The sequence below is a fragment of the Chiloscyllium plagiosum genome, chromosome 6 (genome assembly GCF_004010195.1).
Source record: "Chiloscyllium plagiosum isolate BGI_BamShark_2017 chromosome 6, ASM401019v2, whole genome shotgun sequence".
Classification (NCBI taxonomy): Eukaryota; Metazoa; Chordata; class Chondrichthyes; order Orectolobiformes; family Hemiscylliidae; genus Chiloscyllium; species Chiloscyllium plagiosum.
In genome coordinates, this window is record NC_057715.1 from 57623569 (window position 1) to 57646963 (window position 23395).

The 23395-nt window shown below is 39.7% G+C and overlaps 1 protein-coding gene across 13 annotated transcripts in view; it reads left to right on the plus strand.

Annotated features, from left to right (window-relative positions):
• The window catches only part of dlg2 (discs, large homolog 2 (Drosophila)), a 968837-nt gene that overhangs the window by 564794 nt on the left and 380648 nt on the right, over window positions 1-23395 (plus strand). For 12 of the 13 annotated variants that reach the window (XM_043691613.1, XM_043691618.1, XM_043691619.1 and 9 more), the window contains one exon: window positions 13101-13203. In XM_043691613.1, the coding sequence (XP_043547548.1) occupies window positions 13101-13203 (103 nt within the window). Of the gene's footprint in view, window positions 1-12841; window positions 12857-13100; window positions 13204-23395 lie in introns of those variants that run through there. The other variant, XM_043691624.1, reaches the window with a different exon arrangement.

Genomic DNA, 23395 nt, shown 5'->3' on the forward strand with positions numbered 1-23395 from the left:
ACAAAATTATGAGGGGCATGGATAGGATAAATAGACAAAGTCTTTTCCCTGGGGTCGGGGAGTCCAGAATTAGAGGGCATAGGTTTAGGGTGAGAGGGGAAAGATATAAAAGAGACCTGAGGGGCAACTTTTTCACGCAGAGGGTGGTACGTGTATGGAATGAGCTGCCAGAGGATGTTGTGGAGGCTGGTACAATTGCAACATTTAAGAGGCATTTGGATGGGTATATGAATAGGAAGGGTTTGGAGGGGTATGGGTTGGGTGGGACCAGATTGGGTTGGGATATCTGGTCGCCATGGACAGGTTGGATTGAAGGGTCCGTTTCCATGCTGTATATCTCTATGACTCTATGACTCTACTGCTTTCTGAATGGTCTGCTATAAAGTCCTTGATAATGGATTCAAGAAATTTCCCCACTACCAATGTTAAGCTTACTGGTCTACGATTCCTTGTTTTCTCTCTACCTTCCTTTTGAATATTGGAGTGACATTAGCTACCCTGCAAGCTGTCGGAAATGTTCCAGAGTCTGTAGAATCCTGGAAGACAATTGCCAATGCATCCACTATTTCTAGGGCCACTTCCTTAAATACTCTGGCATGTAGATTATCAGACTCTGGAGATTTTGCCACCTTCAATTCCTTCAATTATCCCAGCACCATTTCTCTACTAATGTTGATCTCCATCAGTTCTTCCCTCTCACTGAATCTTGCATCCTCCAACATTTCTGGTATCTGATTTGTGTCCTCTTTTGTGAAGACAGAATCAAAGTATGTAGTCAATTACTCAGCCATTTCTTTGTCCCCTATTTTAAATTTCCCCATTTCTGTCTGTAGGGGACCTATATTTTGTCTTCACCAATCTCTTTCTCGTCATGTACCTATCAAAACACATAGTGTCAGTCTTTATGTTCCCTGCAAGCTTACTTTTGTACTGCACTTTCCTTCTTAATTAATCTATTGGTCCTTCTTTGTTGAATTTTAAACTGCTCCCAATCTTCAGACTTAATATTTTTCTTGGGTAATCTGTGTGCTTCTTCCTTGGATCGGATACTACTTCTAATTTCCTTTATAAGCCATTGCCATCTTACCCAATTTGCTTTTGTGCCAGACAGGAATAAACAGTTGTTGTAGTTCCCCAATGTGCTCCTTGAACGTTTACCATTACCTATTCACTGTCATTGACAGTGGCAGACAGCTCCACTCCATCCATCAGGATCCTGAGGTCTCTGTTGGCAAATCATGCTACCAGTTTCCCCTTGTCTGCCACGTCCTCCTCTGGGCATGTTTACAATTGTGCAGTTGAGTTTCCGAGTTCCAGTGCTTGTCTGAGTGAGCAACCATGTTTCAAAGATGTCTCTGGTGCCAAGGATGCCAGTCTATTTTGGGATATTAGGCCAGCAGCAAATTCTTCAGGCTGCAGCAAATAGGAGAATTGGGCTAGCTTTGGGCAAAAAAGGCACAAGATAGGTACTTGATGAGATGCATTTGGAAATGTTGTTTGAGAATACTTGCTGGGCCCCACAGACACAAACCCTCCCTGAAACTCGATGAAAAGGACACAGCCAAAAACTGGTAAAATGGTAAAGTGATTAAACACATTTTATCAAGATCAGTTTACCATTTCCCATCTAATGCCTTTCTCTTTTGTTTTCTCGCTAGTCAGTGATTTACACATCTTGCCAAATATGATCTTTTACCCTACACCTTACTTTAATACTATGTCTGTTACATGGTTCACAAGAACATCGTTCCCTGCATAGTTCAGGGACTGACCATTCCAATAGTACAGCCCCCACTGCCCCAATGCTGGCGTTAGTGCCCCACAAGCCAGAAACTACTGTCTCCTTCCAAGTTCTGCTCCTCATATTAACTATTCAGAATCTCTTTCCTTATTCTCCTATATCATTGGTACTTCTTTGGACCATGGTGACTAGATTCCCCCCCCACACCACTCCTTTTCACTGTACGTTGATCTCCAGTCCAGAGGAATTGTCCTAAGCCCTAGTACTAAGTAAGCATCGCAGCCTTTCGAACCTCATTCATTGCTGCAGAGAACATTTTAAGTCCCCTTCACTACACTGTCACACACTGACACTATTCTTTTTTGTTCCCCTGATTAAATGAATTCCTGTACCATGGTGCCATAGTCAGTTGTCTGACCCAGCCCTCACTCCCAAACTATCAAACAATCAAAGAACCTTAACGTTGCAAAGGCTCCTGTACACCTAACTTTCCAGAGTCACACCCTCCTTTCCTTGACCAGTGACTAAATCAGAACACCCTATCTTATAGGATGTGACTATCTCCTGGAATAAAATGTCCATGTAACTTGCCCCCTTCCTGATGTGTTTTGCAACTGTAAAATAAGGTGTTTATCTTTCAGCCTCCTGCTGATAAACTGAGAGTCAAAGGCTCTCGAACTTCAAACATTTGGTGCAGATGTGTTTGTCCAAGATCATACTAGTGTCCAGGAAATAACACGTTCTGTAATCATCACACATCACCTGCTCTATCATCTTTATTATTTCTTAATTAAAGATTAAATTAATTAATGTTTATTTTCATCATGACTTACTGTCCTAAATTAAACCTTAGAACCTAAAAAAACTTTACTACTTAAGAATAAGATAGATAAATGAATAATTAGTTTGTTACTTCCCTTCCACTAGAATCTTTTAAATAATAAGTTAGCTAATTACAGGTTGTTAACTTTTTTTTAATTCAGCATTTTACACACAGTTCCTTTCGGCAGCTGTTCACCAAACAATCAACTTAAAAATGTTCCTGTGATATCAGTTTGACCTTTCTTCTAAACCCTACATATACAGTATATCTTTCTCTACACTCTGTGTATCTGCCATAAGTCTCTCTCTGTCCACTCCTCTGCCAAACAATCATATAATAGCTTTCCTGCAATGTCACTGTTCACTGTTGCTTTCAAAATGTCTCAGGATACTTTGCTTGACTGCACCTCTGTGCCCTGTTAACTACCTCTCTCAGTTCCTCCACTCTCTAGATGCAACTGACTGCCTGTCTTGCATTCCCCTTTCGTTCCATCCTCCAGGTGCTGCTGACTGCCAGTCTCAGGTCGTCCGCTTCTCTGCTTTACTTTTGGTGCTTCTGACTGCCTGTGTTAGGATCCTCTGTTCATCTGTTCCTTTAGTAGCTGATGACTGCGAGGATTGGGGCCCTGCTCTTGCGCATTCCTTGACCCAAAGTGCTGTGCGGAAGGATGTTAGAGGATTTAAACCCAGTGATAGTGAAAAAACACTGATGTTAAGTGAGCAGCCACAATTATGTGTGATTTGGAGGGAAAATTGCAGATAGTTTTGCTCCCATGCACCCGCTGTCTTTGTAGTGGTTCCTGGTTTAAAAGATGCTATTGAAGGAGGCTTCATTATTTGCTACAGTATATTTTGTCTAAGATACATACTGTTGCTACTGGTGATTGGAGTAAATGTTGATAGTAGGTGGTAGGGTGTTAATCAAGTGGGCTGCTTTGATCTAGATGATGTTGAATTTCTTTCACATTGTTGAAGCTGTATGTATCCAGTAAAGTGGAGAATATTCGTTACTCTTGACATGTGCATTGTAGATAGTGAACAGGTTTCTCGTGAGTCAGAAGGAGAGTTATTCACTACAAAATTCTCTCATCCCTGTTGTTGTGGTCACAGTATTTATGTGGCTGGTTCATTCAGTTTTTGGTCAAAGGTAAATACAGGATGTTGGAAGTGTGGGAACTCAGTGAATCGTAATGCTTTTGATTTTGAAAGCAGATGGTCAGATTCTATTCTGTTGAAGATGGTAATTTCCTGGCATTTGTGTTATGCAAAAGTTAATTGCCACTTATGAGCCCTACTTTTTGCTTTGCCCATACTGGCTGCTGAATTCCCTAAATTAGAGAGTGCAGAGTGACAATAATGGAGTCGTACCTACACACAACTGTGTCAAAGCTGTTCATGCACTTCTGACCTGATTTAACATGAAAGAATCAGCATTGTTCATCAGTGCTACTAATTTTTAGCCAGAATTCAACCCTAAGTACATGAAGTTTGCAAAGTATTTTGAATGTCACTGTACAAAGGTACAGAATGGCAATGGATGATCAACCAATAAACAGAATTTAACTTATTAAAGTGTTGACAGCATCTTCACCTGTCCTTACTCATTCCAGCCACATGTGAAATCATACGTCATGACAAATGTCAAGAAATGTGATTAGGGTTGTATTCTTATGTGCATTGAAGAAAAGAAACTTTTCTAGTTTCTTATGCAGCATGACCATGTTGGAAATTGAAATCAATTACTTTGATGGACAGCAAGATGCAATAGCCTTTATTAACACTAGTGAATATAAGGCACATGCATCGATAAACTAGAATATTCACACTCTGCACCACTTACCAAAAGATAATTACATTGCTAGCCATGCCAGAATTTTGTTATTGACTTCTACATATCCACAAATGACTAGATAATCTTCATCAGCAACTTTGAAATTTTAAAGTAGCTGACCTTCTGAGCCACAGTACTATTGCAGCAATATTAATGTTAGTAAAACAACTTGTAACATTAAAGTCTGTATGATTTCAGTCATTTTGCATGGGCATGAATCTTGTTACAATTAGAGAAGTTAAAGGCAGAATTAGTGACAGATAGCATGCTGCTGAAAGTAGTCAGTGTCTAAAACTGAGTGGCTTCACAAAATAAAAGAAGAAATGTCCTGTACTACACTGTAAACATTGATCTTGCATTGTTTGATAGTACTGTACTTGTATTGTGTGTGCGGAACACAAGCCTCCTGAAAGCACTACAGTAACGTTTATTCCATCTTGCCATAAAGGACATTGGAGCGTAAAGATGAAACAAGGATCTCTTGAAGCAGTCAGGTGTCAGCAAAAAATGGCTGCATTGGTTTTTTCATTAGAAACTGTAAAGAATGTACACTCTGTTTTAAAAAAAAAACTGTTAAACTGCATTGTACAAGTCTGCAATTAACTCCATGGCCAACAAAATCATGGCAACATCTCCAAATCAGCATGTTCAGAGGAGTGCAAGCAGATCCTGAGAATGGAAGTTTTTCTTTCACTCATACATTTTTAATTTTTTTTAATTCTCTCGTGGGACATGGACATTTATTGCCTGTCCGTGGTTGCCTTTGAGAAGGTGATGAGCTGCCCTCTTGAACTGTTTCAGTTCATGTGCTGTAGGTAGATGCACAATGCCATTAGGGATGAAATTTCAGGAATTTAACCCAGCGACAATGAAGGAACAGCAATATATTTCCAAGTTAAGATGGTGGATGGCTTGGAAGAGAGCTTATAGGTGGTGGTGTTCCCTTGTATCTGTTGTCTTCTAGATGGAAGTAGATTTGAAAAGTGCTGTCTCAACGTTTTTGGTGAATTTCTGCAGTGGAACTTGTAGCTAGAATACACTGCTGCTACTGAATGTTGGTGGTGGAGAAAGTGGAAACTTGTGGGTGTGGTGCCAATCAAGCAGGCTGTTTTGTCTTGGATGGTATTAAGCATTTTGGATGTTGTTGGACCCACAACCATTCAGGCATGGGGCATATTCCATCACACTCTTGACTTGTGCCTTGTGGATGGTGGACAGACGGGAGTCAGGGATTGAGTTACTCTCCACAGAGTAACTCCTAGCCTCTGGTCTGATCTTGTAGTCATGATTTATAGTGAGTCCAGTTGAGATTGTGGTCAGTGGAAGTCCTGAGGATTCAGTTATGATAATGCCATTGAATGTCAGGGGCAGTAGATAGGTTGGCTTTTATTGAAGACAGTCTTTGTCTGGCAATAGAGTGATGTCAATGTTACTTGCCACTTGTCAACTCAATTCATGGAAAAGAGTGTCAATTGGCTAAGCCAGCATTTATTACTCATCGCTAATTGCCCTGGTGGTGATAAACTGTCTTCTTGAACTGCTGCAGTCCTTGGGATGTGAGGATACCCATGATGCTGTTAGAAAGAGAGATTATGACGTAGTGACTGCAAAGGAACAGCAATGTAGTACTAATTCAGGATGGTGTGACTTGATAGGGAACTTTTCATGCATCTGCTGTCCACGTCCTTCTAGATGGCAAAGATTGGAGTTTTGAAATGTACTGTCAGAGAAATTTTGATAAGTTACTCCAATGAATCTTGTAGATGGTACACACTGCACTGCATGTTGCTCATGAAGGTGTGAATGTTGACAGTGGCATGGGGCATGCCATTCAAGCATGTTTCTTTGTCACGGGTTATATCAAATTTCTTGGGTGTTGTTGGAGCTGCAGTCATCCATGTAAATACACAGCATTCCTCCACACTACTGACCTATGCTTTGAACTGTCAACTGAATTGCATTATAATTACTCTATTGGCTAAATTTTATTTGCCTAGAGTGAAAGGAACGGAGGCTGGAGGCTGATAAAATAACTTCTGCTATTTCACCATGAGATAGGTTGCTTCCAACCAAACAGATGAAGGGAGCCAATTTGTATTAGTAGATTGAATTAAAAGGCCACTTTATCAAGCTGTAGACATTTTGTTGATGTTGTTGTTGTCCCCAACAGATGGGGAGGTGACCAGCTTCACGGAGATCCAACTCCTTCTGGCCGTCCAGGACCTAACAGAGTCAGCAGAAAAGGCAGTCTCTTAGTACGAATGAAAGATCCACCTATCAAACTGCTCCAATCCCCAACCCTCACCTAGCTCAAAGGGATTTGCATTGCAATCAGCAAGTCTAACAACCTCAGCAATCTTGAATTTTAATTTTTACCTACTAAGGGCATCTTATTTTGAGTGGTCTAACTGAGCATGAGGTTGCATAGTCAATGTAACTGGATTAGTAATCCCAATGTCCAGGCTAATGCTTCTTGAGAGATGGAATCAAGTGCACCCTGGCAGCAGGAAGAATTTTAATTCAATGGATCAATCAATTTGAAATTGCTAGATGTCTCAGTAATAGTAACTATGAAACCACCACCTGATTCATTTGTATTCCTTTAGGAAAGATTATCTGCCACACTTAAATGCAATGGTCTACATATGACTGCAGATCCACAATAACGTAGTTGACTCTTAATGCTGGATGAAATGGGCTACCAAGCCACTCAAGTTCAAGGGCAGTTAGGGATTGGCAATAAATGCTGGCTAGGTCAGTGGCACACACAAAGCAAGAGAAAAAAACACTCAAATTTCACCCAAACTTTGGGATTCTAAACTTATGCTTTTGACTATGTGCCAAATTTTCACCATAGTAGGAAGTTTGTTTTTGGCTCAGAAATCTGCCACGAAGAATAAAGTTAAGAAGTGATTCCTTTATCTGCAGGCAGGAAGGTTGGTTTTCAATCTAATTAGGGCAGCAGGCATGCTGTCTAAAGTGAAGGATAAATTGGAAGATTTTCCGCTTCAGAGAAGAACCAGGTTACATGATATTTACCTGGAAGGGTGCCCAACACGTTTAAGCCCTCCCTGTCAGTTTCATAAACTTCAATTAGGGTATAGTATAAACAGTCTATAGGGCAGTCTTTGGTTGCATTCTCATGAAGGTAAGCTGAGAAAGCCTGCAGACCTGCCATTGAGTGCCTGCCTCCAGCCAATTGATCTGCTTCCCACCATTTAATCAAGCTGGAAGACAACTAGGAGATTTCCTAAACCTAACTTTAACAAGTCTCTTATTGAGACTAATGAACTGCCCACTTCATAAGGATGACCGATCTTTGTGTCCTGACCTCACTTCTCCAATGCCATGAATGATTCCACAAATCTGAACCTGCCAACTGATATCATACTTTTAGGCATCTTACTCCCCACTTCCATCCCAGTTTGGGAGGTCCCAAATATTTAGTCCTATTAATGTATGATCTATTTTGGCCCAGTTGTTACATCACAATACATACATCCTCATCTCTCCTAGAGTTATTTAATCTGTAAGGGAAGACTCAAAATAAGGTCAAAATATAGGCCAATTAGGGCAAAGTATTTGACAGAGGCTTCTTTGATCTATAAGACCAGCAAATGTAGTCCAGGAGAGTACTCCTTTTTCTGATTATTGTTGCCTAATTCTTGTATGATGTAATCTCCAACCCAGTCAGAAACAAGATCAACTCTAGTCTAAAGAAATCAACAAACCCACATTCATTACATAAACCCAAGGCTAGGTCCCCAGGCTGGCTCTTTTTTTGGAAAATTAAAAGCCTTTGACATGTAACCTAGTTGTACCATTAGATAATCTGTAAAATCAGTGGCCTTCCTAAATGATTCAATTGAAATAATAAATTGGCAGGAATACTAGTCCCTATAAATTTCAAATTTATCTTTCTCTGTAATTCTCTGTAGTAAAGAGACTTTTTTTAAAATCAACTTCTTTACATAATGAGAAACTTTAAATTTGAAATTAAATTTGTAACCTATATAATTAGGTCCACACTGATATGAAGGAATGTTAACAGGCTTTATTGAACATAACTATATGCAAGAGATAGTTAGTGAGAATGTTGTCTCACTCTTCTGGAATTTTATAGACTCATGCTCAAGTTCCAGGTAATCTGATGTTACGATGACATAGCTCCTTCCATATATTTTTCAAGTGAAGGTGTAGTTACTCATCACAGCCCTCCTGCACAGCCTTTTCAAAGCCTCCATATTAAAAGATCAAAACCCAATGCAACATACTAACCAACATGTTGTATAAATTAAAAAGTGATTTACTTTGTTTTGCACATACATTTTGCCCCTTATTTATTTTCCCTATAGCATTGGCTATATAATCCTTTCAAGTTTGATGAATTATAAATCTGCGAGTGATGTTATAATGCTTTAAGAGGCAGATTATCAGATGGGTACATGGTCCACTCTTGTTCTTCTTTTACATAGAATAAAGTCTATAATGTTTAACATTTGCTGACACCACAATTACGTGAAGTGCCAAATTAGGGATGGCTATAAAGCATGGGGGTCCATGAAGAAAATAATTTGGAAGAAGCAAGTTAACATGGGGAAGAATTAAACATTACATTACTGGAGGATAAACAAGGAATTGGATTAAATACAATCAATGGAAAGATCCTGAAAAATGTGGATGAAACTTCAGAATTCATATAACTGTTACTAGAATGAGCCTATAAACCTTGGCCACTGATGGCTTGATCTTCAATGTGATCAATTATGTCAGCATTGCCAGATATGAGTCTCAGTCAAGCACAATGGCTGTCAGTTTCACTAGAGTGGTTACATTCTCAAAGGTCCAGGAAGTCATTGTACATGTGCTGCTTGTCTCCCTCAGATAAATCTGCAGTGTTTATTAATTAGAAGGGATTATACACCCTCTGCATTCATATAGTTTAAACTATTAGAAAGTTATCATACATAACATGTATCCAGTGAGGGGCCATGATTCATTCATTTGCTTACAATCACAATGCACTGTCAGACCATTGGTTGTCTGTACATTCATAGTTCTGGGCTGAGATTGATATACATAACCAAGCTTCTACTAGAAACAGGGGACAGTAGTTGAAAGAAAGTTTCTAGGTGTGTGGGAGATATCATAGAGTCATATAGCACAGAAACAGACCCTTTGGTCTAACTCATCCACACCAACCAGACATGCCACTCTGACCTAGTCCCATTTGCCAGCATTTGACCCATATCCCTCTAAACCCATCCTGTTCATATAACCATCCAGATGCCTTTTAAATGTTGTCATTATACCAGCCTCCACCATTTCCGCTGGCAGCTCATTCCATTCAGACACCACCCTCTGCAAGAAAAAAGTTATCCTCAGGTCCCTTTTAAATTTTTCCCCTCTCACCTTAAACCTATGCCCTCTACTATTGGATTCCCCTTGGAAGAAAGACCTTGGATATTGCCCCTCGTGATTTTATAAATCTTTATAAGGTCACCTCAGCCTCCGACATCCCAGGGGAAAAAAGCCAGCCTATTCAGCCTCCCAGTATAACTCAAACCCTCCAGACAAAAGTGAGGACTGCAGACACTGGAAATCAGAGTCTAGATTAGAGTGGTGCTGGAAAAGCACAGCAGGTCAGGCAGCATCCGAGGAGTAGGAAAATCGACGTTTCGGGCAAAAGCCCTTAAACCCTCCAGTCCTGTCAACATCCTTGTCAATCTTTTCTGCCCCCTCTCAAGTCTAACAACATCCTTCCTATAGAAAGACAACCAGAATTGTATGCAGTATTCTATAAGTGGCTTCACCAATACCCTGTACAGTCACAATATAACATCCAAATTCCTATACTCAGTGTTCTGACCAATGAAGGTAAACATGCCAAACACCTTCTTCACCACTCTATCTACCTGTGACTCCACATTCAAGGAACTATGCATCTGCGCCCCTGAGTCTCTGTTCAGCGACACTCCCCAATGCCCTACCTTAGTATGCCTTAGCAAAATTCAACACCTCATATTTATCTAAGTTAAATCTGAATTAATTAAATATTAATGTAAATTATCTAAAGTAGATGTGAAGGAATATCTTAGCAATTGTAGTGAGGTTATTAATTTGTTGCTTCAAATACAGCCTTGGATGAGTACTATTGATATTAACTTATTCTGTTACTTCTCTCAATGCATGCTGGTTAGTTTTGGCTTGCATTGCATGTCAGGGAAAAAAAAACTTCTTTCCTGTTGTTCAGTTGCCCTGAGGTTACGTCTGCGTCTACATCCAATATTCTGGAAATCCAGGATTAGTTGCTTATATCTTTCTGATATTCTCTTTTATGAACTTCCTGTTAAGAAACCATAGGTGGTCTTTGAATAGCAGTCACTCCCAAAATTTTCCTCTTGACCCTACATCCCCATTTTGTGATTTGCTTATATATTATCAGCAGCAAATCACAAATGATTGGGTTTCATTCCAATTCCACTGAGTGGACAGAACAAAAACTCACCCACCTGAATCAATTATTGTTTTCTTTATAACCTGTAGAATGTTTGTACTTATATTTCTGTCAGTAACACATGCTCCAGTACTCACCAGATAGTATTCTAACATTTTTAAAGAGAAACAATTAACATTGTCAGAATTGCATTTGTTATGAGTTTGAAATTCAGTCTTTTCTTACATTTGAAGTGTGCCTTTATGTTGATATGTTACTTTAGTTTGCTGAAAAAGGACACCTTTTGTCAAAGTTTGTTGTCTTGTACTCATCAGGACATCTTGCAAGAAGATAAATTTCAGGGAAAACTGACATTTATTCTGCATGAGAGAACAGTGCTGATTGCTTTGCAAGTAGACCCTGATCAGTAGAGGCATTGCAATGGGATAGCACCCATTACTGCTAATTGACAGTTAGCAGTCAGGCTTTGTCTAATCATTAAACACGGTGGGTTAACTGATTGATCAGGGCATTTCCCCGAGAAATAAACCAGCAAATGGCTACATCCTAATTTGTTGAGTAGAAACAGCCACAGTCAATATACACATTCTTTCTGTTACACAGAACAGGGCCCTATATATTAATATATAAATCTTCCAGTACATTCAAGTATGCCACATGGCGAGCTTGACTGATATCCTAAACTGGTTGCCAGCATAATTCTTCACTCACTCAGAAATATCCAGCACATTGTGTTATCGAATATCAGAATCACATCTAATGTTCGACACCTGTTATGAGTTTTGCAAGCACAGGCCTGTTGTAAATGGTCGGTATCTCATTCAAACCAAACAGCCAAAGAGATGTGCTGTTTGGTACAGATTGTCAATTTTTAAAAATTAAGCCAAGCCTCACTGTAAACTGTCAGTTAGCAGTAATGGGTGCATTCTCCATGTCAGTGCCTCTACCCATCAGAGCCTACTTGTCAACTAATCAGCATTCTCCTCTCATAGATTAGATTAGATTACTTACAGTGTGGAAACAGGCCCTTCGGCCCAACAAGTCCATACCGACCCGCCGAAGCGTAACCCACCCATACCCCTACATTTACCCCTTACCTAACACTACAGGCAATTTAGCATGGCCAATTCACCTGACCCTGCACATCTTTGGACTGTGGGAGGAAACCGGAGCACCCGGAGGAAACCCACGCAGACACGGGGAGAACGTGCAAACTCCATACAGTCAGTCTCATGAGGCGGGAATTGAACCCGGGTCTCTGGCGCTGCGAGGCAGCAGTGCTAACCACTGTGCCACCGTGCCGCCCACAAGAAATGCTCATAGTGTAAATGACTTTTTTTTTCTTGAACTGATATTCTTGTGAAACATTTTGATGAGTGCAAGATCGAAAACTTCAGGAAAATATGTAAGTAAAAGCAAAATACTGCAGATACTAAAAATCTGAAAGGAAAGGAGAAAATGCTAGAGAAAATGTAGGTCTGGCAGCATCTATAGAGAGACAAAAGAGTTAATGTTTCGAGTTGATGTGTTCAGAATAGTATTCTGTTTCTCATAAATTGCCTAGTCTTTGCTGTAAATTCTGTTTTGTTCTGAAATTTACCAATTAGGAGAATATGCTTTAAATCACTAGAAGTTAACTTTGAACTAATTTTGAGTAGAAGTACCAGGATATGGATTGTCATATCGGCCCCACAAATCTGCCCCAGTGTTCTGATGTTATTGGTCTGGAGCATATTGAATGTTACAGATTGAAATATCAAAATATTAACAGCAGGTTTCCAGATGTGCTCGATTTGTTCCAGTCAAAAAGATCGCTTTGCCAAATAAACCAATGCCCCTCCCCCTCCCGGTTGGACTCATGCCAAAGGTACAGTGGAAGGAACCCAGTCATGTTTCAACAGTCCTGTGCAATTGTTGTGACTACTTTATCCCTTTTGAACAGATGAACCAGCTGATGATGTGGTTGCCTTTAACTGTGATCAGCTGAATGCTGCACATTTGAGCAGTAATTCATACCTCATTGATTATCATTGCTATGGATCACCAAGCTAAAATTCATAGTCTGTAAATATTTTAGTTTATGTACTGTAATGTTTGTCAATCCTAATTATATTTTGTATTAGGATTTTCGCATTTACCCTGTTTATATATAACATTACATCACTTGCAGCACACAAATCTGTTCGATGAAAAAACTGTTTTGTTTTGCTAAAGCTGTGTAAATTAACTGCTTTGTTTTTCTTACAAAGGTAAATGGCATAGATCTGCGTGCTGCAACACATGAGCAGGCTGCACTGGCTCTAAAAGGAGCAGGCCAGACTGTGACTATGGTTGCTCAGTACAGACCTGAAGGTAAGAACTGTGATTTGTACCAACCTGTATTTAAGGATTATTGTACTGAGATTCATTTGAGCAGACTTAATATACTGACAGTCAAGGTTTTGTGAGAACAGTTAGTCAAGCATAGCCATACTATTAAGAGTTTAGGGAGGACTTAAAAATAAACTTATATCCATTCTTGGGGATGCCTAAGAATTAAAGGATTTATCTCTAAAAATCCAAAATTTTGAGGTAATCACAGAACAGACTTTTTTTTCTTCTGAAGTGGCCTTCATTGAGTTATTTTCTTGTTTTAATGCGAGAAACTTACCTTGTGTGAATTTAGTGTTTGAGCTCAAAACAATGTGGAAATACAGTTAATTCCTGTTCTAGATGGGTACCAGCTTCTCTCAAGTAATTAGGATGTCTGATCAGCAAAGATGTGCTCCTCAGGCTGAAAGCAGAGAAGAAATAGCTTTCAAATCTTTAAATCTTCATTCACAAACTACAGATGAGTTAATTAATGACTGAAGACAACAAATGCAGGAGATCACAGTGGGTCAGGCAGCATCCATGGAGAGAGAGCAAACTAACGTTTCGAGTCTTGGTGACTCTTCATCGGACTCTGAATCATCATTTAGACTCGAAACATTAGCTTGCTCTCTCTCTCTGCATGGATGCTGCCTGACCCGCTGTGATCTCCAGCATTTGTTATTTTCAGTTCAAATTCCAGCATCTACAGTAATTTGCTCCTAGCAGTTAATTAATAGATCTATTGTAATGACTTTTTTATTTGTCAGGACCTAAACATAGTTTCTACAGATAAAGGCTCCACGAGACCCACATGAAATCTTTTGGTGAATTATCTAGACAGACTTTAAAATACTGAAGGAAAATAACAGGACCAAGCATAAGAAATAACAGCCACCACCCTGTCTACAGTTTCCTGTAAGTGAATAAACAGTCCAAAAATCAAACATGGCAAGGGCACACTTTTTACATTTTTCCCACTTCTCTATGTTCTCCAAATAGGTCCTCTCAAATCTGTAAGGAATCAGTTTATCAAAAACAATAATACTGTCATAAGAAAAATGCATCAGAACATGAGCAATGATTACTGTAATGTAATCTGAATTAGTATTGAGTAATGTTGCGAATTAATAAGTATGATTTCACTTTTAAGTTCTAGCACAAGTCTTCAACATAGAACTTCACATTAGTTGACACTAATTGATAATGTCACTTCATCTCAGATATCATAGAATAGCTATTGTGGAAATTGGAAAAGATGAATAAGTGCAGTAGAAGTTGAACTCTGAATTTCAGTTGGATTGTTAAAGCAGAGTAAAGGAAATCCTGTCAATTCTATAACTAGCAATGGCCAGAACTTGCTTCCTCTAAATAGTCCAAGCCTGGAAGTACCCTCAAGAATCTCATTGGAACCCCTCAGAAATACCAGTGCAATGTCTACTCAGAAATTGCCCAGAAAGTTTAAACTTCTGATGGACTCTTTAACCCTGCATTCAGAAACCTCTGAAGAAGTCTCTAACTCTGAGTTAGAACTAGAGACTTCTTAAAGTTCCAAAATGTTTAGTTGGTAGTTACCCAGGAAGTGTTAGACTGATCAAAATCAGTTCTGATCTCTGGGTAACTGTACAAATAGCCCTCCAGTGCCTTTCCTTATTCGCATAGCCCTCATGCCATTCTGACCTTTTCCCCAATTGACGCAACCCAACCTCATTTTCTTTACCAGACAGACTTGGGTCAGCCTTGCACCCTACCACCCAACCCAGCTATTAACTTATCACCCTGACAACCCCTACTCAGCTGCTACTGTACCATACCAATACCTTTCCTACCTGTCTCTCTACTGCCATTCCGACCAACAACCACACCTCCCTAACCATTTGTCAACCTATTTTCCTGCAGCCTTCTTCTGCTGCCCCGAGATACAGTACCACCCTGCCACTTGTGACACTGCCACTCTTCAGCATTGCTCAGCTGGCACCCAACACTTTGTATCACTTACCTCATCCACTGTTTCTATTTACATACTTTAATAACCAAACATTAATCCATTTGCTGAAACACTCCCAATAGCATAATGAGAACTTCTGGGCCAATTGAAATATTTACTTATCAGAATGCAGCAGCTAGTGTCATTAAGCAGTGGGGAGGGGGTTGTGGTATCAGGGGATTCTTGGACTCTCCTGAACAACATCAAGACCTGTCAGGTTTTCCACAATAGATGCTCCAGAGAGCAGTCTGCATCAGAAGTCTGACTTGAAAAGCTACTGACGAGTGAGTTTTTAAAATATCTTTTCTTACGATTAATGTTGGTCAGAATTGTTATTATATTGTTTGGAAAATTTGAGCTATAACTAACACCGATATGTTTATTGCTGGCATTTGTGCAGATTTATGTTAGCTATTACTTGTAGCCTTAATAGAACCCCCATCATGATCCAATGTACTAAAAGTCCTACAGTTATAACTGATAGTTATTAGTTGCCCTAATATTGTTGATCCTTGAATATATTTACAGAAGAAACTTTTCATTTACAGAGATTATTAAAATAATGATTAAAATATCTCAGTATGTTACATCAGTGCAATATTTTGAATTCACTGTAGTAACTTAAGATATGTTAATATGATATTACCTACATTGTGATGAAAGGCCTATAGTATTATATGTGTTTTTAAAAAGCTGCTTTTAGACCGAGGATTTCAAAGAAATTGCACATAGGTGTCGGTAACTATTCTGAAAAAGTCAGAGAGCTCTGCCAGAACTTTGACCTAATCCAGTATTGCTTGGAAAGCAGGTGGCTGTAGAACTGTCTGATGTTAATGGAGTAAGATGTTTATACTGTATACTGGGTTTACAATGGACAGATAATCATGAAAAGCCAAAGTTTTATTTTCAGTTTAGAATAGTTAAAAAATTGATTTTAGTTTAGAAAACCCAGAAATTGAATTTTTTCAGAGCAGTTCAGAAGTGAACTGACTGGATTCAAAAACAAGTTTCATTTCCTTTTCCTTGTGGGAGTACAGGATAGTTTGGGAAAAATGCAGTCACTCTAATAAAAGGGTATTTTATGAAATTACAAACCAGAAGAGTTGGTTAGAAATCTGCTGTAACTGACAAAGCTTAAGTGTTTAGAATTGTGGAAATGTTCATGTTAGAAGATTTGAAAAAGACTCATCAAGTTGCCTTGGCAATCCATGGCAAAGAAAATGTCAGGAGTCACTTCAGTGGAATTTAAAGATTTGATATAAAGAGTTAATTGCTCTGGGGATTGAATCTCTGTAAATTGATGGTGTTGGAAAATGGGTCAAAAATTTTACTTTAGAATGTCCTTTTCTGTCTTCTCGAGATAACTTTTGTTTTGTCTTGTGTAATAAATTGCTGTTCTGGTATTAAGGAAGCCCTGCAGCCTCATATGACTCTGTTTTAATGGCTGGCCACCACGTTAACTAACTTTTAAAAAAAAACTATCCAATTAGATTTCATTTTGGGATCTGGCTTGTTCATTAGTATCATCAGCTGGGTTCACAACAATATTTTGTTTAAAACTATGCTGGTACATTTGTTAAACAGTAATTTCCAGATCGTTCTAAATTTTAAATATTATTTCAAATATCCCAACTATTTGTTTAAATTTCATTGCAAGTGAAATTATTACACTTTCTGGCAACAGTTGTCTTGTTTGTGGTTCCATTTGTGCCAGACAATTTGCACTGGGATTAATTCTACAGAGTAGTGATTGATCAGCCTTTACAGGAGAATATTTAAAATATTTAGTTTTTGGAGTGAATTTGTTACTTTACATTGGGAGGGAATATTATTGCTGACATTTTCAGAATGACAAAAATATTAAAAGAGTTCTTGAATTAGATGTGGATTTGCTTACGGTTTTAAAAATCATTCCTTTCTTACCACCCTTCTGGTTTGTAATCTTGCTTATAGTATTGTTTCATTTGAATGAATGTAGATAATATTTTAACAATGAAGAGTAGTAATTTATCTGAAATTTTGTAAAATCTGAACATTTGAGGTAATTGAAGTTTCCATTTATATTTTGATTAATATTTGATGCCATTTTGTTGAAACTTATAACGAAATTAAACTTCACAACCAGAGTTTTTTTTTATTAATTCCACTATTACTTACCCAGTCAATAGTTACTAAGGACTTATAAGCAGAAATAATATATGATATTATTTCTACCATCATGGCTCTCCACCCTTAAGCAAAAAATAAGAAAAATATCCTGAATTAAAACAGGGGCGGGACTGAAAGAAAAATAATAGAACACATTTAAACAACTTATTGATCAGAGAACTATTTACTAGTGTTGAATATTTCCTTGATTAATGGAGTTTTGTGCAGAAAAAAATGTAATTTCTCTAGAAGTTCTTTTTCTAGACGTAAAGGAATGTAATCATTAACCATTTTAATTCACTTGAATTCAGTCAACCTGTGGAAAGCAATGACTGATTTTCTGCTCAAATAAAGACAGAGTAAAGACCTGAAGTAAAAATAGAAAATGCTGGAGAAATGCAGCAGGTCCGACAGTAAATGTTTGAGTCCAACATGACTCTTCTTCAGAACCAAAGAGTACTGAAAGGTCATATTGGACTCAAAATATTTACTCTGCTTTTCTGTCAACAGATGTGCCAGATCTGCTGAGTTTCTTCAGCATTTTCTTTCATAACTAAGTTTCTGCTTTTGAGTTCTGAGGATTTGTTCTCAATAGAGTACTGGAGGCTATAGCCCAAGCTGAACAATTCATTTTCTTTTAAAAAAATCCATCAGTGGGGCACAATGAGGACCTCGCAAATAAATGGTGAACAGCAAATAAATGTAGATGGAGGAAACAGTGTTTGTGGGCAAAGTGGTATCTTGTTAAAATATTGATTGCAATCTGGTGATATGGAAAAACATAAGATGACTGTGAAGAGAGTTGCCTTATTTGCATTCTAAAATGTACTCCTGAGAAGACCGCATTCTGGTAAGAGATTATATTAAAACAAAGAGGGAGGATGGGACCTTACATTTCACATTTTTTGAAGATCCATGGGTTGTGGACATTGCTGGCTGGGCCAGAGTTTACTGCCCATCTTTAACTGCCCTGATTTGATTTGATATATGTATTGTCACATGTACCTAAGTACAAGGAAAAGCTTTTTTGATGAACAGTATAGGCAGATCATTCTAAGCAAGGACTTACAGTTCATGGGGTGAAAGAAACTTAGAGGTATATAGGTCATTTCACAAGGGTGTGCGCTGAGCAAGATCAACCTTATTTGAAGTTAGTCCATTCATCAATCTAATGATGGCCAGGAAGAAGCTGTCCCTGAACTTGCTAGTGTGTATGTTCAAGCTTCTGTATTTTCTGCCTGACGGAAAAGGTTGCAAGAGAACAGTACTGGGGTGATTTGCATCTTTGATGATGTTGGCAGCCTGTCAGCGGCAACAAATTGTATAAATGGCGTTCATAGATGGAAGATTGGCTTCTGTGATGGTTTGGGCTGTACGCACAATCTTCTGTAGGTTTTTTACAATCTTGGGCAGAGCGGTTGTCATACCAGGCTGTTATGCAGCCGAACAGTATGCTTTTAATGGTGCATCTGAATAAGTTGGTGAAGGTCCTTGTGGACATGTCAAATTTCCTGGACTGCCTGATGAGAAAGGGTGTTGTTGTGCCTTCTTGACCATCACATCTATATGGAAAGTCCAGGACAGGTGGTCAGTTATTGTCACTCCCAGGAACTTGGCACTCTCCACACTCTTAATCTCAGCTCCATTAATGTAGCTGGGGGCATGTTCTCCTCCTTTCTTTCTGAAGTCAATGATCAGTTCTTTAGTTTTGCTGACATTGAGAGGTTCTCATTGCACCACATCACCAAGCCCTCTATTTTCTTCCTATATTCTGACTTGTCGTTGTTAGATATCTGTCTTACGTCAATGGTGTCATCAACAAACTTGTAGATGGCATTCATTTGGAATTTGTCAACACAGCAGTGGGTGTACAGGGAGTACAGTAGGGGGCTGAGGATGCTTCCTTGGGGGCTCCAGTCTTGAAATCAGTCTGGAGGGGATTATGGTGTAGAATGCAGGAATCTGATGTAGGTGTTCTTGTTGTCCGGATGTTCCAGGGATGAGTGCAGGGCTAGGGAAATAGCATCTGCTGTGGACCGTTAAATTAGTAGGAACATTATAGGGGATCGAGGGCGGCTGGGAAACTAGAGTTAATGTGGCCATGACCAACCTTTCGAAGCACTTCATGACTATGGAGGTCAGAGCCCTGGGCATAGGCATTAAGGCCAGTTGCATATGCTTTCTTAGGTATTGGGATGATAGTGGTTTTCTTGAAGCAGATGGGGAATTCACCTTGTAGGAGGGAGAGGTTGAAGGTGTTGGTGAATACCTCCATTAGTTTGTTTGCATAGGATCTAAGTGCTCATTCAGGGACTCCGTTCGGGCCCATCAGTTTCTTTGGATTGACTACCAGGAAGACTGATTTGATATCTGCAGCAGCGACAGAGGGTACAGGTATGTCCAGTGCTGTTGGGACAGGGGACACTGTGCCACTGACATTCTGCTTCAACCAAGCATGGAAAGCAGTGAGTACATCAGGGAGTGATGTGTCTTTGTCTGCTCTCCTTGCTTCATTTGTATTCCGTAATGCTGTTTACATCTTACCATAGGCAGCGGGAGTCTGTTTGATTGGTTTGGGCCTTTAACCTGGTCCAGTACTGCCTCTTGGTATCCCTGATGGCTTTGGAAAAGTCGTATCTGGATCTCCGAAATAGGTCTGGGTCAATGCTGCATATCTGATCTTCAGTAGGGAGTGGATTTCCTGGTTCATCAAAGGTTTCCGGTTGGGGAACACTCTGATTGACTTCTTCGATACACAGTCCTCCATGCATTGGACCATGGTGATGAGTTTCCTACTTGAACAGCTGCAATCTGTTTGACATAGGTAGATCCACAATGCCGATAGGGAGTGGTCTTCAGGAATTTAACACCGCTGTACTGAAGGAACTGCGATATATTTGTGAGTCTAGATGGTGAGTAGCTTGGAGGGGAACTTGCAGGTGGTTTTGGTGGTGTTCCCATGTATCTGCTGCCCTTGTCCTTCTGGTTAATGGAGGTTGTAGGTTTGGAAGTTGTTGTCTAAAGAACCTTCGCGAATTTCTTCAGTGCATCTTGGAGATGGTACACACTGCTGCTCCTGAGAATCAGTGGTGGATGTGGTGCCTGTAAAATGGGCTTCTTTATCCTGGATGGTTTCAAGCTTCATGAGTGTTGTTTGAGCTGCACAAATCTAAACAAATGGGTATTCTACCGCATTCCAGACATGCGCCTTGTCGATAGTGGACAGGTTTTAGAGAATCAGGAGGTGACATACTTGCTCCAAGTTTAATAGCCTCTGGCGTAGCAGTGTAGGCTAGCAGTGTCCTTCCAAAAGATGATGAGGATCTCAAACTTTCACCATATTTTCCTGAAAATTGCAGAGCTGCTTCTTCATGGCTGTTTTACAATCTGGTGTAACCTTGTCGGTCTCCGTGGCCTGATGGCATTTTGCTCTTTGGTAAAGACAGTTGCAAAGCATCCATTTCATATTTTAGCTCTGCCCCCTGCCTCCATGTGTAAATCCCATTTTTGGTCCCAGTCTTTAGTATTTATATAGAATTTGGTTTACACTTTTGTTTTAGCTGCCAGTCTCTTTTCATTTTGATAGTGCTGACCCTAACTTGATATGTTGAATATACCTTGCAGTCAGCAGTTATCCCAACATTAACTGGCAGCACTCTTGGTTTGTAGGTTGTCAATCTTATGAAATCCAGTTTTATTGTGCTGCTATCTTCACAATTTGTTACTAGCACGTTCATGGCAGTTGTTTGATTATTTACTGAAATGATCCAAGCAATATGAACTTCTTTGCAACTGAGATTCAGCACTGAGATTCTGATCTCCGGCAGAAGAACCTGTAAACTCAGTGACAGGATTTTTGCAACCAAAGCAAATTGGTTGTGTGATCCTGACACACCCATCTTTGTATAAATTACCCAGAATGTGGATTGCTACCCATGCCCTTATCTTGCATCAGTCAAAACCAGTGTGTCCAGAATAGGGACCATTGTTCAGAAATCATTCAAAATCTTTCTGACTCTGCAAAGTTCCAGCCATCAGGTTTGCAAGCACCCATTTCAGCTAATTGAAAGTAAAACCATAAGACATAGGAGCAGAAATTAGGCCATTCGGTCCATCGAGTTCACTCGGCCATTCAATCATGGCTGATAGACGTTTCAACCCCATACTCCTGCTTTCCCTGTTACCTTTAATTGCCTTGGCAATCAAGAACTTATCTATCTCTGCCTTAAGTATACTCGATAACCCAGTCTCGACAGCCTTCTGTGGCAATGAATTCCACAGATTCACCACTCTCTGGCTAAAGAAGTTTCTTCTTATTTCCGTTCTAAAGGGGCTTCCGTTTACTCTTAAGCTGTGCCCTAGGGTCCTCATCTCTCTTGACAATGGAAACATCTTCCCAATGTCCACTCTGTCCAGGCTGTTCAGTGTTCTGTACATTTCAATCAGATCCCTCCTCATCCTTTTAAATTCCATTGAATATAGTCCCAGAGTCCCCAAATGTTCCTCATATGTTAAGCCTTTCATTCTTGGGATCATTCTTGTGAACCTCCTCTGGATCTGCTCCAGGGCCAGTACATCTCTCCTTGGTCTAACCTGCTCATTATCTCCTGCCCTAAATTGCTCACAATACTCTAAATGTGGTCTAACCAGAGTCTTATAAAACCTCAGAAGTACATCCCTGTTTTTATATTCTAGTCCTTTCAAGATGAATGACAACATTGTATTTGCCTTCCTAACTGCTGACTTAACCTGCACGTTTACCTTAAAAGAAACCTGGACTAGTACTCTCAAGTCCCTTTGCACTTCTGATTTCTGAGTTTTCTCCCAATTTAGAAAATAGTCCATGCCTCTATTCTTCCTGCTAAAGTACATGACCTCACACTTTCCGACATTGTATTTCATCTGCAACTTCTTTGCCCACTCTCGTAACCTGTTTAAATCTTTCTGCAGCCTCACTGCCTCCTCAATACTACCAAAATGAGTCAGAATGCCCTCAGTTCATTCATCCAGATCATTACTGTATAAAGTGAAAAGTTATGGTCCCAACACTGACCCTTGAGGAACATCACTAGTCATTGGCTTCCATCCTGAGAAGGACCCTTTTATCCTCACTCTCTGCCTTCTGTCAGACAGCCAATTTTCTATCCATGTTAGTACCTTGTCTCCTCCTGTGCGGCACCTTATCAAAGGCCTCTGGAAGTCCAGATAGATAACATCCATTTGTTCTCCTTGGTCTAACCTGCTCATTATCTCCTCAAGGAATTCTAACAGATTTGTCAGGCATGACCTCCCTTTGATGAAACCAAAATCTTATCAATAATTGAGGTCAGACTAATTGGCTTATAATTTCCTGTTTGTAATTTTCCATCTTTTGCCTTCCTCTCTTAAATGGGGGGGGGGGTTACATTAGCAATTTTCCATTCCTCTGGGGCCCTCCCTGACTCTAGTGATACCTGAAAGATTACTACTAAAGTCTCCGCTATCTCTTCAGCTATCTTCTTTAGAATTTGCATTTTTGCTGTCCCCGAACTTCTCTGGTCAGCCACGGTTACCTTATCTCCCTTTTATATGCTTCTTTTTCCTTGGGATGAGGTTTTGCTGTGCCTATTGAATTACTTCCAAAATTCCGGCCATTTTTCCCTACCATCTTTCCTGCTAGGCTTCTTTCGCAGTCAATTCTTGTCAGCTGTTCCTTCATGCTTCTGTAGTTGCCTTTATTCAATTGCAATACCGTTACATCTGATTCCACCTTCTCTCTCTCAAATTACAGAGTAAGTTCTATCATATTATTGTCACTGCCTCCTAAGGATTCCTTCACCTTAAACTCCCTTATCAAGTCTGCCTCATTAGAACATAGAACATAGAACAATACAGCACAGAACAGGCCCTTCGGCCCACGATGTTGTGCCGAACATTTGCCCTAGCTTAAGCACCCATCCATGTACCTATCCAATTGCCGCTTAAAGGTCACCAATGATTCTGACTCTACCACTCCCACAGGCAGCGCATTCCATGCCCCCACCACTCTCTGGGTAAAGAACCCACCCCTGACATCCCCCC